Here is a 17987-nt window from a genome sequence, read left to right on the forward strand (position 1 = left end):
AGGTCAGGTCTTCATCTGCAGCGGATTCTGAGCATCAACACGAAGAACAGCCACATCATGCAGTATTCATGATGTTATATGTCACCTATCTCAATCTTTACCACACACACACACACACACACACACACACACACACACACACACACACACACACACACACACACACACACACACACACACACACACACACACACACACACACACACACACACACGTATTGATTCATATTATTCTCAGTTTACTTGATCAGTAGGGAGTGACCTCAGGGTGAGTGTGAGTGTAAATGTTCATCAAAGACTTGACAGTTAGTTATCACTGCGCATGCGCGTCAAATAGGCGAGGTAGCGTCACATTAGTTAAAGTGATGAGATTAAGGCAAGAATTAACAGGAAGTGTCTGCCAACATAAAGGCAGGAAAGTCTGGAAATGCACCGAAGTGACCTGAATAAGGTCTATGGACTATGGGCCAACCTGGATTCGACCAAAATAATGAGTCCAACCCTTAAAGATTATGGGCCTGTGGACAGTACAATTCAAGTCGTTGCTAATCTTGGAAAGTGAAACATTTAAGAAAGTCAGCCATTGCACTACCACCTTTATTTTGAAGAGAACAAACCGGATATGTTGACGCACCTCCCGTCGCGTGACACGACCGGGGGAAACTAAGCAACCGCCTAAGAAATAACCTCGGGAGATCCGCTCACTGGTGTCTCTGCCTCTCCCCCCCCTCCCCCGAAAAAAATAATGCCGGCCGTCTCGGCGTTTCTCTCCCGGAGGTGACCGAGGTCTGAGCAGCTGCAGCCGGGATGGCGCTGGTCACCGTCCAGCGGTCGCCCACACCGAGCACCACCTCCAGCCCCTGCGTGTCTGTGAGTGTCCGTGAACCGGGGTCGACATCTGGGCTCAGTGGGTCTGGAGGGACGGGAGGCTAGCTCCACTAGCTTCTAGCGTCTTACTCTAAACCTCTGCCGGGGACGGGATCAAACTTGTCATTGCACTTTCTTTTTCTCCCCCAGTTCTTGTAGCTTCATGAACGCAATCTGTTTTAAATATATGTAACTTTTTTTTCTTTTCAACAGAGCAACTCAAACCTTGTGTGTTAGCAGGTAGAGCTCGCGTGTGCTAACACTTCTTCCCAGAGAAATCAAGTCTTTCTAAGTAAAACAACTTGAACTAAGAGTAAAAGAAAAAAAGAATCATTATATGGTTTATTCAGCGTTGCTTCTTCAGATCACAAGTTGTCAGTGACAGTGATCGCGAGAGGAAAAGCAGCTCCTGTGACCGAGCTGTCACACCCTGGAGGAGAGAGAGGGACAGTGCTGTTATCCACCCTGACACCCTGAGGCTCATCACCATGCCTGGCCTCCAGCCCCTGACACACATCCAGGAAGGGTGATGGTGTGGCTTCCATAGATAAGACCTTCACCCATTACAAGGATGACTTGCATGATGCTCATGCAGCATTAGAAAGATCCCCGACAGAAAACACTGAGGAGTTTGATGTGCAAAAGGTATGAATTGGTTGAAAGTGGCTGCACATTACAACAGAAATCTTAACCGGTTTGCATTCAATGAACGGAAACCCAACTGTTTCTGACTGATTGACCCCAGGAGTGTGGGTTTGCTCCGTTCAGACAGTGGAAGGCTCTGAGGGTGAGAAGTTTTACCAGCTGCTTATCATGAGACCCGTTTCTGATGTGAATCAGCCATGCGAGTGCCCTGGTAACCTTTCTTCAGCTGAGAGCGGGAGCAGGACGAGAACCTGAGAAAAAGGGACGGCACAACGCGGCAATGCGTGGAGGAAAGAGCAGGGATTAAGCGCCCAAAATAGGGATGAATCGTGAGGTTCACAGCTGGAGCACGACTGTCACTTCGGCACAGATTCGATAAGCTTTCCTCCAGCTGCTCCCAAACTTTGGTAAGATTAATCAGATTTTCAGATTTTTGACCCACTGCTGAGACAACCAGCGTTGTTTTCCCTCAGCTCGGTGGGGGGGATGGCTTCCCTGCTGTGGAAGTGTACAATAATCTGCCTAGCAGCACACCCACTGCCCTCCTCTCATTGGCTATACGACCACTCCCTACATATCCATGCAATGACATGGTAACCATGGAGATGGGCTCGTACCCTGCTACACCCGAGCTCATTACGCCATGCGGTTTTAAACGCATATTATAGGTGGACAACCCCATGCGCGTTTCAGCCATACGGCAGCTGCTCTGCAGAGGTGTCATGCTAGACTAGTTTAGCATTTGCCTTTGAAATCTGTCGGGCAAGCAGTTTATCAGCTGTGTGTGCGTGTGCGTGCGTGCGGGTGTGTGTGCACAAGCACTGACTCCTATTTCTCCTGTGTCACAGTAATTTTGTGTTGGAGGCAGGCTGTTAGTGAGCTGATGCTGAGAGCATCATTCAGCCGGCTGCCTCTCCAGGCCTAATCACATCTCAGCCGGAACACACGAGAACACAATCCTTCTCCTGACGCTCCTGAGCCCACCTCCAGGAGCCGGCCTTCACCTTCATCGTCCTCGCCTCCTATCTCCCATTCATCACCGCCACCATTGGCATATTCGACACTGTTCAGCATTTGCGTGTCTTGTCTGTGTGTGTTTGGTGGATCGGCATTGGGGGACTGATGCCAAAGAGAAAGTTCCCTCCCCGGAGTTTGGGAGGGATTACTGAAACAGGCTGGGATTAAAAGTGTGTGTGTGTGTGTGTATGGAGCTGTGCCGGTCACAGTGGTGGGGGAGGATGATTGCATTTTGTAGGAAGAGAGATGGAGGGTGTGGTGGTGGTGGTGGTGGTGGTGGGGGTCGTGGGTGTACAGTCTGGTTCAGCCTTATCCGTGGGCCCCGCTCTGAGCCTCCCTGCACCACCCGGCGCGGGTGGTGCGGTCTGTGGGGCTGAAGTCACTGATGAAAAGCTGTGTGTAGATGTCCCTTTCAGTCTGCCAGTTTAACGCTCCATTAATTAAGTTTGACTCGACACGTGATGCCAAGAGCCACCCGGGTCTCTTTGATACACCCCCCCCCCCCCCCTCTTCCTGTGTGATGTTGCCTTCAGTCATGACAATGTTTTTCTTCCTCTCCAGGAGTCGGGCAGTGGTGAGGATGACCGTCGCTCCCAACCCAGGAGGTAAGGGCTCTTCTGTCCATCTCCTGATTTCTGTTCTGTCATCCTCTGTATGTTCAGACCCAGGCCACTAGAGGGAGACTGCACATCACCCTACATTGAGGGGCTCATCAGCACATTTTTTCTGGTGTCACTTCCTGAAGCTGCTGCATTATGTTATGAGTGATGTATGCACACTTTTTGATCTATTAAAGATCAACATAGGGAAACCACTACAAGAATATACAGATGTTCTCATGTTGCTGCTTTACATGTTGATGCATGAGCTGCATTTCCTGTTTGGACTGGCACTGACGACGTCATGTGATTGTAAGTCACTATGTGGAAAAAGTGACCCGTCAAAACAATGAAAAGCCTGTGTACACAGTGTTGTGAAATGCATTCACTTTACATACAATGAGTTACACAATGTGTTTTGCTTGCGCCAGAGTGAGATTTAAATAGTTGTCTGTTCCTTTGACAGAAAACAAACTTTGTGAAGTCCTTCTGTCAATATTTGATTCTGATGTAACAGGCGGCAGTTGATCTGCATCAGGGTGGAGTCAAACAATCTGCTTTTGACCTGCTTATCTGTGTAAAAGACACGGACGTCACCGCTGTTATTGTGCTACTGTTTGGACGACTCGCGTCGATCCGTCATTGTGTATTGTCCGGGGCCAAAGTCGTCTTCAGGAGTGGAACAATGTAGTCAAGCTTTACGAGTTCAAAACACTTCCTATGTGTTGTATCTGGCCGACAACCAGCCGCACTGCACAGAAGACGACCTCAGTCTCCTCCAGTCCTTTTATCATGTCAAATATCATTCCTATGCAGCTGATAACAGCTTGGATTATGAAAGGTGATACACACTTTTTTGAAATATTAGTTTAATGTGTAAAGGAAGATTTCGTTGTTTTTTGTTTTTTTTTATAACTACCACTTAATTCTGTTGAATGTGCAGTGTAATAAAGGCAGAGACTCTTTGTCCAACATGACAGATGTACTCTAGCTGTAATGAGCTTGTCCAGACACTTGACGGCTCATATCTCGTCCGGTGAGCGCTGCGGAGACGGAATGACCGGTCAGAAAAGTTCCCATCCTGTCAGGAGGTTTAAGCATTACAGACATAAATTGGAAGCTCGACACCAACTGCAGAACATTTGATAGAAATGACGAATATGGCACCGGGAGATGACAGACTGAAGAAAAGTCCCCTGCCTCTTTGCACCAATGTGGGTGTAGCTCAGACCAGTGCTGGCGAGAAGCACTGCAGCAAGGATCCGTTTCATCAGACTCGGGCCGAGCTCCACTGCTGCGTCGCTTTCTTGTTCCTCACCTTTTAGCTTTGGCATCGGCTCAGTATCACTCTCGGATTTCAGTTCTGCGTGTCTTGGGTGACCCCCCCCCCCCCCCCCACATCACACTGCACAGCCCCAAGTGAGAGCTGGCTTGGCAAAATCAAATGGATCTGAAGAGAGCTGCTGAGGCTCCCACTGGTCTGCAGTCTGCAGGAAGGTCAGAGTTTTAAGGGCCTGAGTTCATTCAAACAGCAGGGTCATGTACATTAAAACTGTCTTGATTGATTTTTTTCTTTTTTTTCTTTTCCTTTTTAAACATCCATACAGGCACTGCCTAAGAGAGTCGGCCAACTGTACATTGCAGTTCAGGTCACAATCTCATGACATTCTGCTGGAGTAGGGATACGTAATGCTGGGTCACGTCATGTGCTAATGTTGAGCACACTCTTTCATAACACAGAATGAAAACACGAGTTGTATAACACCATTTTTTAGGTCCCATTATACAACATTAAAATGGTTTTAATAAACGGCCTACAACCCGCGTGGATGGACTTTCCCTCCAAAATGTTTTGGCTTTTCTTTTTTTTTTTTTTTTTTTCTTCAACGTGTTACTTATTAAACTATAGACAAACAATTCCAGAAATGTGGCAGTAATAAATGCCCACACCAACCATGTAAGAATCACTTGTTTAACTTTGCCATGATCCATGAACCAGCTTCAACAAACAATAAAGAATGAAGCATTGAGCTTTAGTGTGTGTGTGTGTGTGTGTGTGTGTGTGTGTGTGTGTGTGTGTGTGTGTGTGTGTGTGTGTGTGTGTGTGTGTGTGTGTGTGTGTGTGTGTGTGTGTGTGTGTGTGTGTGTGTGTGTGTGTGTGTGTGTATATACTACAGAGGTCAGATTCTGTGATTTTGAAAAACAAGAAGTGCTCTGGGTTTGAAAAGCTCTTGCTTTGCTCCAGTGAACTTCTAGCTTCTTTGTGTGTTTTGGGTAATCCCACTCGTAATCTTTCAAGCCCTTCTCTGCGCGCCATTGTCGTGTCAACGTGTTTCAGGTGAACCGGCGTCACTCTGTTGATCATAGGTGTGAATGTGGATTTCCCCTGTGATGGCCTGGCGTATCAGCTGCGATCCATTCCAGCCTTCCGCGAACCGAAGTTGGATAGGGTGGTATAGCAGAAGCATCAAAGACAGCTGTCCCTCTTTTGACTTAAAAGGAAATCCCCTTTATCAATCCATACGTTTGTCTATAGGATGGACCACACAGGCAGTCTGTGTGTTCAGCTTTCTCAGTCCAGTAGAGGCACCGCCCATTTGCTGCTCTCCCTGCCTTTTTCCCACCATTTCACCGACTTCCTCATATCTCAGGCTGACAAAGGCTAAACCAAAGTCCTTGTTCCTGGACGGCCCCGCATACTCCACCAGCACACTTGTGTTGACGTGAATGGGATAGATATGACCGTGCATATAAACTGCTGCCCCACTGGTATTAGGAGCACATTTTTTGCAAACTAAACATAGGAGCTTACACAAACATTTACCAATGGCAGTGCTGCCGCTGCAAGCTGTTCTTTATTGTCATGAAAACTGTAATTGAGTTTACGATCATATCTGATCCGTGATAAGTCCAGTGTTTCATGTGTAGCACGTCGTCTTAACACCAGAACAGGGTGGATGTTATCTCGACGTGGACCATGTTTGAAGAGATTTCTGACTGTCACATTTATTTGAAAACTGAGACGCGGTGACATCACCCGCGCCTTCAACACACCCCGATGGCCAATGGACGGACATGTGGTCCCAATTATCTGTTAGGTAATATCTCATAGCGGCGGCAGCTGGGTGAAGTCATACCCACAGATGTGAGAGCGCACACATGTACACACATACATCGAGCTTATTCGCTCATCCGGCTAACATTGTTATGTTTCGCAATTTGTCTCGGTTGCCGAGTTGTCTTTTTAAGCCTGCTGACATGCGGGGTGCAGCCAAAGCCCTTGCCGAGTGACCTCTGATGCACATTACATAAGAGTAGAGGTCCAATTAACTGTGTGTTTCCCCACAAACCGACAAGTGGATGGGAGTAGCAGAGCGGGCCAATGATCGTGTGTCGGTCCGACTGAAAGGAGCTGCAGCTCCTGCACTGCAGTGATATTTCTGCTCCATCTCCATTTCTCGCTCATCTGCTGAAATTCAGTCTCTTTTTTTTTTCCTTTCACTCATTCGGTCTACTTTTTCACTGACTCACACTTTATCTGACCCTCCTATTCTCCTCTCTCGCTCACACGGTGTCAACCTCTCTTTCACAGAGACCCACACAAACAGCTGCTCCACACTAATGAAGTATAACGTTGCTGCAGTGCAATAATGGATCGCTCCCGCACACTGCCGCCTCAGACTGACACAGACTGTCAAGGACAGTGTTTGAAAAACTTTATATTTCTCCCTGCACTATTCAGAGTTACAAAACCAGCATCTGAAGGTTTTGCTTGATTCTAAAGTAGATTTTCCAAAGGTTCGATAAATGAGACTGACAGGAGTTTTTTCTGCTGTGGGCCACTGCACCACCAACTGGGGCGCTTCCACTGCAGGGATATCGGGTGGCATGCCACACCTCTTAGAGGTGGACCACACCACTGAAACTCACTTGGTTACATAGCCAGATTTGTTTTTTTCTGCGTGTTTTTTTTTTTTTTGTTGTTCTTTTGCTCATGCACTTGATCAATTTGTATTTTCTCACTCTAAACCCAGCATACGAGAGAGCTCTCTGGCCTCGCGGTCGATGTGACACAGCAGGGGCAGAACTAAATCCGGGCAACATTTCCGCAGTAATATTCAGTTTGCATGCCTCGTCGACCGCTGAACGAGTTAAAGAGCTTAACGCCTGCGTAATGTTGCATGTGTCACTAGAAGAATCCAGCTGTGACAAATCACACCTGTATTGTCTGACTCGAAATGCCATGCACTGTCGGCTCTTTCTAATTGCTTGGTGTGACGCTCATAAAATGTCACGTGTGGCAATGCTTCTGCCTCCTTATCTATTTGCGGTTGTCAGAAGCCAGTGGGCAGAAGAGGAGGAAGATCTGACCTTATCCACCCATTGTGTTCACGTTGTAAAGAGTTTTCTTTTGCTGAACACGTGACTGGGTTGTTTGATCGGTTTCACAGCGATAACAATTGAAACTTGTGTTGGTTTGGCTTGCTTTCACAGGCTATCGAGTTCATTTTGTCATCTCTGGGGGGGGGGTTGGCTTGACTCAATGAGCGCAAGCTAACAAGTCCTGACAATCGACCAGCCATATTAATTTTGCTCCACATGTCTCGATGCGTACAGTTTAATTTCCAGATTGTGGATTCGAACTGCAGCTCCGTCCCAGGTGCACGCATGCAGAGCAGGTTCATCAAGCATTTAATGACTTTGCAGATCAAGTAGGTCAAGATGCAGTAGCGAACACCAAGCCAAGGACAAGCTTCACCTTTTTTCGTGTGATGACATGCCTCCTGGATTTTTATAAGCTGTTCCCTGTCATTTACACGCAACGGCAGATTGCACACCTGCCCTCCGTTTTTCCCGCAGTAGTCCCACTGTTTAAACATCAACCACGTCCCGTCCAGGATGCATAAAATGTGTTAAATGGTGTGTGCAGGAAATGTGACGACGCAATTTCGATTTTGTGTCGTGTAAATGCTTTTTTCATGCCTCAGTTCTGCCCACGTCTCTGCATTGCAGTAGTTATGAAGTCCTCCATGCGCCACATAACACCTTGAAATGTGGAGGATTTTATAAAAACTTAGATCCACAAAAATGAGTTTTACTTTACCAACACTCATATTTCCGGTGAGTGGTTCTTAACCAAACAATGTGTTTCTCCTCCACTGACTTGTTTTTGTTAACAAGTCAGTCTTTGTTCTTCTTATCTGGCTCTGTTTTTTGGGGGTTTTTTTTTCCAAGGTTAAGTGCTCCTCTCCCAACTGAGTGGGCTGAGTAGTCGACAAATATTTGAACCCGAAAGGTGTTGTAGCTCAGGCTGCCCTTTGTTTTCCATCTTGAAACGTATTTGTGTGTTTTATTTCGCCCACTGTAACCCTTCAGGCACACTTTACTACCGTCAGAAAATAATTGCCATTTTCAGATGGAATTGGAAATGGATTCCGTTGTGGTTTAAGCAATAAAGCCCCGCAGGTGAAGCAGAGAGTTGACCAGTTTATCCTTTTATTGCACCACAGTGTGGTAACAGTAGCCCCATTTTCCAGCTGTGGGAATGGTGAATTAAACAGATCAGAAGGCCTCCCACATGCACCTTTTGACCGTCGTGTTTCTGCCCATTCCCGTCTGTTGACAAACCGGCAGAAGACACAATTGTGCAACTTCTTCAGGGCTCAGCGAATCACCACAACATGGTCTCATGTTACCAGCCCCACAGAGAAATATGTTTCCACCAAGTCTGAGACGGATTTGATGACGCTAAACAGTCAACTGTCTCGTGATGCAATAGAAAGATGTTTTTTTTCGGGAAGAGGCTCAAGCTGCAGGTGTTTCGAGTGTCGGCCGTGAGCACAAGTTAGAAAACACCATGACTTGGTGCCATATATCTGTTATCGTTTTGAGAATGTATGTGATATAAATATTTGAAGTGCTGTCTGGTGCCTTGCTCGAGGAGTTGTGCAAATGGCAGCTGTTGTTTTCAACACCTTACATTGCAAGAGAAGCAAGATGATGCTGGGCCACACAATTCACACACTGCTTTTCTCTCCCGTTGAATCACAAAGAAATACTCATAGGTATTTCAGAGGTCAGTGTAAAATATCCAAAAGATCAAGGAACTTATCCCAACCACTCCTCTAACCACATTATTATGAGTGGTTTCACCGAGGAAGAATAGAGGATAGCTGCGAGGCTCAGGTCAACTCTCTGTATTCACAACACCGCTGGCCAGAAAACTGCTTTTGGAAATCTGACAAGTTCCCAGCATTCATTTTTGTAAGAATGAGGTAACATATTACATCCAAGGGGAAAATCAGATTTACTTTTGTCGGTTAAAAGAGAAGCTCTTTCAGATCTCTTTTCTGTGTCTGATTCAAAAATGAAAGGTAATGGTTTAATTGGTCAAGTATGACTTGTCAGGAGAGGAAGATTTAATTGTGAATGTCGTTCTCTTTTTGTGAATCCAATGCTGTTTGTAATGTGCCTTTCATCCTTTCGTTTGTTCTTTCTTACTTTTACACCCGCTCAAATTCTTTAAACCAACAGATGTCGTGCCTCACAGCCAGAAGATTCCCAGTTCCCATGCTGTCTGGGTATTCTAATTTCCTCCTGCACACCAAAAACATGCTCTTGGGAATAATTGGTGACTATAAATTGCCCCAAGATGTAAATCTGGCTGTGTTTGCCCTGTGTTGAACTGTCAATCTGTCCCTGAGCTACCTGGCTAATAGTCATTTTTTCATTGACTCCGCCCCCACGTCACCCTTTAGTTGAATAAAGCGAAATAGAAGATGAGTAGAAACGGGGGGAAATTCAAATTCTTAGCTAATCTGATGTAAAGTATAGACTATAAAAATAATGTACTGCTAACATTATGTACACTAAAATCATCAGAAACATCATGTGTATACACATTACCAAGGGAGGGAGACTGAAATGCGAAATTGTAGATAATTCAATAAAAAATAAGTTCAATATTGAAATCAAATACAATACAAGCATTACAAACACTTCAATGGCATCGACATAGAGCTATACAGGAGTTGTAAAACTAACAATTGTGGACCAATAAACTATACATGAGAAATGTAAAAACAAAAAAGATGGAAAATGAACATGTTGCATGAATGGTTGAGATTATGAACTTGCAGTATTATGAGTTCCCTCCAGTCGCTCATTTAAATGTAGGTGAGCTTGTAATCCTTGAAACAACCGTGTGTCATATTGGCCACGTTCTTTCTCAGTTCAACATCACAGTTCCGTCCTTGCCAAGTTAGACCTGGTGCAGGTTCGCTATATAAAAGAGATCCTCTATGAATGGCGGGTTATTAAAATGTGTAAATACAGATGTTCAATGTATTGTATTTCTCTATCTTGTGCTCAGCTGAGTCATCTGCGTTTCAGCCCTTGGCAATGTTTGTGGCCATGCTGTCAGTTTTTTAATTTTATAATGCAGTATTAAACTAATTGCACCATGCAGGCAACCTACAATAACTTAAGTTCCTACTGCGTCCTAGAATAACACATAATATGCCTTTTGTAATTTTGCAATCAACTGTCATCAGATTATAGTTTCTGGGGAGATGTTTTGATTTCCTCCTGCCCATTGTAATTACTTACCGTGTTCTGGCCGGGCTAGAGCGTCTTTCGTGTCGTGGAGTGGATCTATAGATGTCACAAACCTGGGATCCAAGTGCAGGCCTAAACCACCCTCTGAAATAACATAACATTGTAATAGCACTATAAGCTATAAGGAAAAAAAACATCTACAGTTTAACAAAGCTGCATAGATGTACATGGACGGCCGGGTCCTGCATGGGCCACAGATGGTTTTGTTTAAGATACTTGGTGCACACCGGTGTGATCATGAGGAGGAGGCCTGCAGTTTTATGATGTTTTTCAAATCGCTGTCAGCTTACATAGGAACCTGCATGCGAGCATGCCAATTGGCCATAAAATGTGCAATTGGCTCTGAAAATGAACCACAACACTGCGCCTGTCCGACATGGAAGGGCATCTCGGTTCACACCCGATATCCTCCATTGAGCTCCATGCAAGGGGTGGCAGACTGTCCTGACAAGGCGGGCTCCAGTGTATCTCTGCTCGGCCTCCAGACTCCAGCTGCTGCCTGCAGCCAGCAAGAACCCCAGCATGTTTTTCATCTGTTCTTCTTCCTTATGTAACCCGACCACAGGGTCTGTGTCTGGAGGAATGGGTGGAGTGGAGACTTTGCTTTCTTAGAAAAACCAAAAGCTCATGTGGTTGTGATTGTCTCGATTACATTAGTTGAATTATGGGCACATCCAGTGTTGACCCTCATATCCCAGTACCACCCAATTGGGTGCTGGATCTGTGTTGGCTTCAGATGTTTTAACTTGTGAGGTTCATCAAACACATTGGACTTGAACCTACTTTGTTATGTAAGACGTTATAAACACGTACCGCGTTGTGCCAAGAAGTTGGTCCGTCCAGTTTTTTAACTAAACACCATGGATTCCTGATAAGCACACCCTCAGCTGGTGGAAACGCACACGGACACCCTCGCGCACACGCTCGTGCGTCCCGTCCGGACTTCCCTCTCTCCGTCATTGGCTCCTCCGTTTCCCCACCAAGCACGTGGCTCCAGCTCCGCCCTCCGACGACTCCTCGGGAGAGAGTTTGACCGAAGTCATATGTCTCAGTCCGGTACTCGGTGAAGGATATTAGCTTTTGTTTAAACGCCGCGGATGAAGCGTGCTTAGAAGTCGTCTTGTAATGAGTTTGACTGGGGCTCGTGGACAGCCGCGCGGCGCTGCGGAGAGCGCGCGCTGTCAGATGTAGCTGCTTAATTTACGTGCGTAATATTGAATATAAACTGGAATACATCTCGTGCATCAGCGCGTGCTTTGCGTGATATTTAGTCACCATCCACTCTTTCACAATCGTATCATATCGAATCAACTTGACTTGTGTGTAATGCCGAAGCGAATGACTGTAGGAGTGGAGTAATTAAAAAAAAAAAAAAAAAAAAAGTTTCCCCCCCTTCGGACCGAGAGCACCTGACCCCCGCTCCAGCACCGACATGACCCTCGGCACGGTGTCCGCCTCCGACAGCTCGTCGGCGGTCAGCTTCTGCTCCTGCTGCGGGGCCGAGATGGGTCCACACTTCGGCGACGACGCAGTGGTATCAAAAAATCAGATCAACCAGCTGTAAGTAAAAAAAAAAGTCAACCTGTGTGTATACTGTAAGCAGACTGCAATAAGATGCAGCTTGATTCTTTTGTATTATGACAAGGCAATACACAGACTGTAACAGTGCAGTAAAGCCGTGGAGACATAATACACCTGATTTCTCCTCTTAAGAGGAATCGGCTTAGACAATTGATTGAAATGATGGGAAATCAAACTTTGCATTACTTGGGTTACATTGATTGTCGTGATTTACGTTAACTGTTTCACACTAACTGTGAGTAAGTGGATCCTTTTGCAACACTTGTGCAGCATCACAGATGAATGTATTTCCTGGTGACGTAGCAGTGACTTACTCATCACTGTTCAACTTTTTTGACCTTACTAAGGCATCACGCTCTGTATGATGCGTGAATCATCTTGCCTACTTCCACTTTCAAGTTCAGACAATGGTCTGATGCTTGGAGATGCCACTTGACTTTACTGAGTCAAACGTACACCTGGGTGCCATATCAGGATATATCATGAATAGTCCCTCCGTGTTTCAGTCTCTGTTCTTGGATGGCAAGAGGAGATGTTTTAAACTAACATTGATTAGCAGCATATGAATAATAATGATAACCAGTAAAATCACAATTTAAGTGAAACGTGGGTTTGTTGTGTGAAATCGTGACAGACTTCATCCTCATTTCAGGAGACTGTAACTCACTGTAAGGTAATGCTTTCTGCAGAAGGACCCAAATTGGCCTCCTTCCACCTGGCTCTTGACTCTTACTTCTGGAATTGTGCAATTAAATGTCATTTTAAAGTATTCTGTTGTGACCATGACACTTAAGCCTTCTCATAACTCAGTGCTACTCTGCCCTAAATATTCTTTGCACAACTGCCACTATCTTTGTTCCCCCTTAAACACACAAACTAAGTAACGTTGGCTCTGTGCTTTTCAGGTCAGCTGGCCAGCATAGATTAAAAAAGGCTAATAATATAAAGGTCGTCTAAAGTCACCCAGTTAGCATTAATGTAGCCTTTTGCTTGTGTGATGTGAAGAAATTACTTGAAGACAAGTTTGGAGAAATCGTCCTGTCTGCTAAAATTGCGATATGGCTTAATGACCTTTACTAATTTAGGGATTAGTCAAAATATATGTTCAAATTACTTGTTTTAAAGCTAGTAATATCACATTTACCCTTCTTTTATAGTTCCTGTGAAGGGGCTTTTCTGTTCCAGGTTGTGTTGTGGTTTACAACATAGTGAGTCATAGACTGTATTATTTTTCAGGTGATTCCACACATGACCGGTGCAAGTTTGAAAGAGGAAGGTTTATCATGTGTAATAAAAGTCGCTTGTACACTAAATCAAAGTAGTTTGGCAAGTCATGTTACCTTTTTTTTTTTTGGATGATTGTTTTTATCTCCACTGCCATATTTACCCTTCAGCAGGTGTCTTAACACCTTTTTGATGTTAAACACACGTGTGTGCGTTTCATTTCTTTTTTTCTTTCTTTTTTGACCGCTTATGTATTTGTTTGATCCCTCCTGCACGTCGCAAATGTATAATGTTTAACCTGTGCTCCTCGAAGTAATTACAAGCCTGGAGGCTGTTGCCGGTGTTTAAGTATTACCTGTGGCTCGGTGCCATCGAAAACCCTATTGTTATGGCACCAGTTTCAGAAGTGCCGATCAGCTCCTCTCTTCCGCTCTACGTGTTGGTGTTTTTCTTCACAAGGGAAAACAGATAAGACTGAAACGTGACTTTGTGAAGTGTACGTTTAGGTGTGTGAGCGTCCTTGGCAGCTGAGCTGGGATGCGGGCAGCTGGATATACATAGGTCACCACCTCCAGTAAAGGCAGTGTATGGATGCCTCTGTCTGCTGGTGAAATTCAATTGACCTACTTGAAGTTTGTATAATTGGCTTTGGTATGGTCTATGAGCTCGGATGAGGTGTGTTTGCACGTCACAGTCAGTCTTGTTTGTTTTCATGTGGCTAATAAGGGTGTGTGTGTTTGTGTGTTCAGGTCTGACATGGAATAAATGACACAGGTGTTATAGACTTTTATTGCTCCAAGCTGTAAAAGATCAAATCTACAATTCTGGCCGTCGTAGCAAAACTCTATCTTCATCTCTGTTTTAGTGTCATTATTAAACAGTGTTCTTTGATTAACTCCCGACTTTTATCTGCTTGTAGATTTCCTCATCTGTTACTTGAAAACCTGTCTTGAAATAGTAGTGCATGTCTGGCCCAGGTCCATTTAGCTCTCTAATGTGGCTGCTGCTCAGACCATAGCCCACACACGAAACTATCAAAGTACCTGTTGTTAAAAGTTCAGTTTATAATTCCCGCAAGAGATCAAAGAATCTTTGCAGCAGGTTGACCAGGATCCTTGCGTAACAAAAGTCTATGTATAATCTGTCCCGGTTTCTCCCTTTCTGTTTATCAGCCCTACCCTCCTCTCCTCCACCAACTTTTGTCTGAGGCTTTGTCACTTTTTCCCAACTTTGTTTGGAAAAGTCGGTCTCCAACAAGGACATTAAGGTTTGTGGGTTCTACTGGACCTCCCAACACAAATCCACACGTTTTTCTTTTAGTCTCTTCTCATCATCAGTCCCACAAATAATGGCTGCATCTTCTCACAGCAGGTCTTAACGTACACCTGTATACACGTCGGCACACGCACACACACTCGTACATGCATACCAGCTAAACTGCTCTTTTTGCCTGTGAGCTCTATCTGTCGCAGGTGCAAATTCACAAGGCCTCAGCATGGCCTGCCCTTGCATACAGCCATGGCCTATATTTATCCCAATGCTCCTCCTGAGAGTGACTAATATGGACACGGGCTGGAGGAGGGGGTCACCCAGTTATCTGCCCACTGTGGAGTGGTCCTTACATAGTGATGATTGTGTCTGTGACTGTTGCCCTAACAAGTAGCTACAGCTTCTCCGCAGCGCCGAGCCCGGGGTGGCTGAATGCTTAAAGATGACCCACCCCAGTCTTTGCTTCACACTCTTTCTTTAATCTCTCATCGTCCACAGCCCATTCCTCATTCACACACTCTGGAGTCAGATTTAACTGAACTTATTGCCCTCATTTAGCCTTTCTCTATGAATGTGTCAGCTTGAAAGTGCACATTTCCAGTTGGTTTGACAACGTTTTGTAACAGTAATCTCAACACTTGCGTAACTTCCTTGTACAGGGGAGATTCCAACTTGCAATGGGTCTTAATTAATGTCCTATCACATTACAAATGTGTCTACAAAAATCACAGGCAGCCTGATAGCACAAGTCCAAACTGCTCATGTCATGAGAGGGAGATATATATATTAAGAGAGTGAGTTGTTTCAGTGACATAATGTGGCTACTAAGTCATATTTATTGTTGCTTTTTCTCGGTAAGCTCATGAGTAACTGATGAAACATTTTCTATGAGATTTTTTTTTAGAAGAAATATTGTCTGATAAGGTTTTTCACAAACCAAGTTGGTGATCGAAAACTGTTAGAAGATTGAAATCATCATCGGCTCATATTCGACAATCGCGGAATGTTTTCTTTTTTGCATTGAACTCGATCATTGTTGGACTGTTCTATGGTCCTGATAGTCATGACATTGTGTGCAGAATGTGTGTCAGGGTATCTCTCGACATATGCGTACCTGCAGCCGAGCGTATACATGTGTGAAACTCCCAAATCGGAGTGTACACAGTTAAACCTCTACAGTATGATTTCACTGCTGCTGTCAAAGAGAAGCTTCTCAGTGTCAGTACAGTAAGTTAACCGCGCTCCTGTGAATTCTGTCTATCAATAGCCGAGACTTTTAAAGGACTACCGTATTTTTAGAAAGTGTATTTGAGAGGTGTTCACAGCCCCCCACCGTTTACTCGCTTAGGTTTTCATGACTCTTACTGTGTCTGCATGCATGCAGGAAAGTGCATGTTTGCAAGGGTGCACATGCACCGGCGAGGTTTTCAGGGAGAGTAGCCGTATTGCATTACATGTGACATTGTACAGTAGCACTGCTATACATGGTCATTGCCAAGTACAGTGTCTGCCTGCGAGGGCAGCGGGACGCAGTTCAGGACAAATTGGGGAGTAAGACGGAAATTAAAAGTGGGACGGTGTTTTGAGAAATGCGGAAAAGAGGAAGCGACAGAGGGGGAGAGGTGGAGGAAACAGCTGGGTCAAGGGTGACCGGGTTATGGGAAATGAGCTCAGCACATGACTGCATTTTTTTTTTTTTTTCCCTCCTTCCTATGTCTCCGTTGTCAGTTTCTACTGGTTCTCTGCATCCATGCTCTCGGCAAAACTCAGGAAGGACATTTGAATGACTGCGAGGGTAGAGGGATGAAGTTACACACAAAAAGTGAATGACAGGAAGCCTCACTGCCAGACTGCACCAGATTTTTTTTTCTTTTATGTGAAACTGTAGAAGTGTATAACCTGATGAACCGTTGGAGTCGAGTTCATTGAGTGTAGACTTGAGGTCTCCTGCCAAGTATGAGATAGATAATCCAACATCGCATTGCAGCATCAAAATACACATACCGTATTATGCAAATGTTTGCATTGTTTCCAAAACTGCCAACTCCCCCTTTTTTTTTTATCCAGGTAATTTTCATTGTGTATATGTGTCATGAGCTCCTTGTCATATCTTTTGGCCCAGAGGCGATGAAACTGATCTTAATATCTAGCAGAACCAGTTGGCCGACTTCCTCACTCGTTTTTCCTTGATAAATAATTGTAGCTGTGTTATTCATTCAATTTTCAAGAACAAACTACAAGTCAACTTCATTGTTTCTGTGTAGATCTTATGTTCTTTGAAGTATTGAATAAAAGCTCAGAAACATTTGAGTATAGTGTTTCTAAAAATGAATAATTTGAATAACCATATTTGTTATATAAAGATCAATGCGAGCTACATTTTGAATACAGGTTTAAACAAAATTACTTTTGACAGGAATCAAGTCTAACAAATTGATGCAAAGTTGAGTGTTTGATCAATACGCAGCTAAAATGTCTGTTAGGAAGGTGTGATGGCTCTTATTGGTCCAATGTCAGATGACTAAATAATATCAGTCACCAACAAGAATGTTGTGTATAATCTGACCAATTGTTTGTTGTATGTGTTTTTCCGGAGTTGTGTGAATGGAACATGTTTCCATTTTCAGTCCTGACCAATCATTGAGCCAGATTCTCTTCTACCTTGTCTTTTTTTTTTTAGTTCCTAATAAGTTTTTGTTTGCGGCAAAAGCGTCCTAAACAAGCAGCGAGAACTCCGTCAAAACAGTTTGGTCTGCTTTGAAATGTTCAGTGTGAAACTGAACCAAACCAGATGAATGTTTTTATTGTTCTTTCAGGGTCTTGTGTGTGTGTGTGTGTGTGTGTGTGTGTGTGTGTGTGTGTGTGTGTGTGTGTGTGTGTGTGTGTGTGTGTGTGTGTGTGTGTGTGTGTGTGTGTGTGTGTGTGTGTGTGTGTGTGTGTGTGTGTGTGTGTGTGTGTGTGTGTGTGTGTGTGTGTGTGTGTGTGTGTGTGTGAACAAACTCCCAAGTCATTCATTTAAACACTATTTGACATCCAACTGAAACACTGACCTCTGTTTATTATGTGTTCTCGTCAAAGCGAGTGACCTCAGCCACGTTTAATAAGATTAAGTGTCTCAGAGGGGGAAACAGAACTCTGTTCAATGCGACCCGCTGCAGTGTGGATTGCT

General features: G+C 44.6%; 1 protein-coding gene across 3 annotated transcripts in view; it reads left to right on the forward strand.

Annotated features, from left to right (window-relative positions):
- The first annotated feature begins 738 nt into the window (after positions 1-738).
- Positions 739-17987, forward strand: part of ssh2a (slingshot protein phosphatase 2a) — a 30325-nt gene continuing 13076 nt past the window's right edge. Inside the window, exons 1-2 of one of the 3 annotated variants that reach the window (XM_080506852.1) lie at positions 739-869; positions 3090-3133. In XM_080506852.1, coding sequence (XP_080362978.1) covers positions 807-869; positions 3090-3133 — 107 coding nt within the window. In that variant the 5' untranslated portion in view covers positions 739-806. Of the gene's footprint in view, positions 870-1066; positions 1512-3089; positions 3134-11809; positions 12305-17987 lie in introns of those variants that run through there. The other 2 variants (XM_080506853.1, XM_080506851.1) reach the window with 2 other exon arrangements.

This window comes from Blennius ocellaris (assembly GCF_963422515.1).
Source record: "Blennius ocellaris genome assembly, chromosome: 2".
Lineage (NCBI taxonomy): Eukaryota > Metazoa > Chordata > Actinopteri > Blenniiformes > Blenniidae > Blennius > Blennius ocellaris.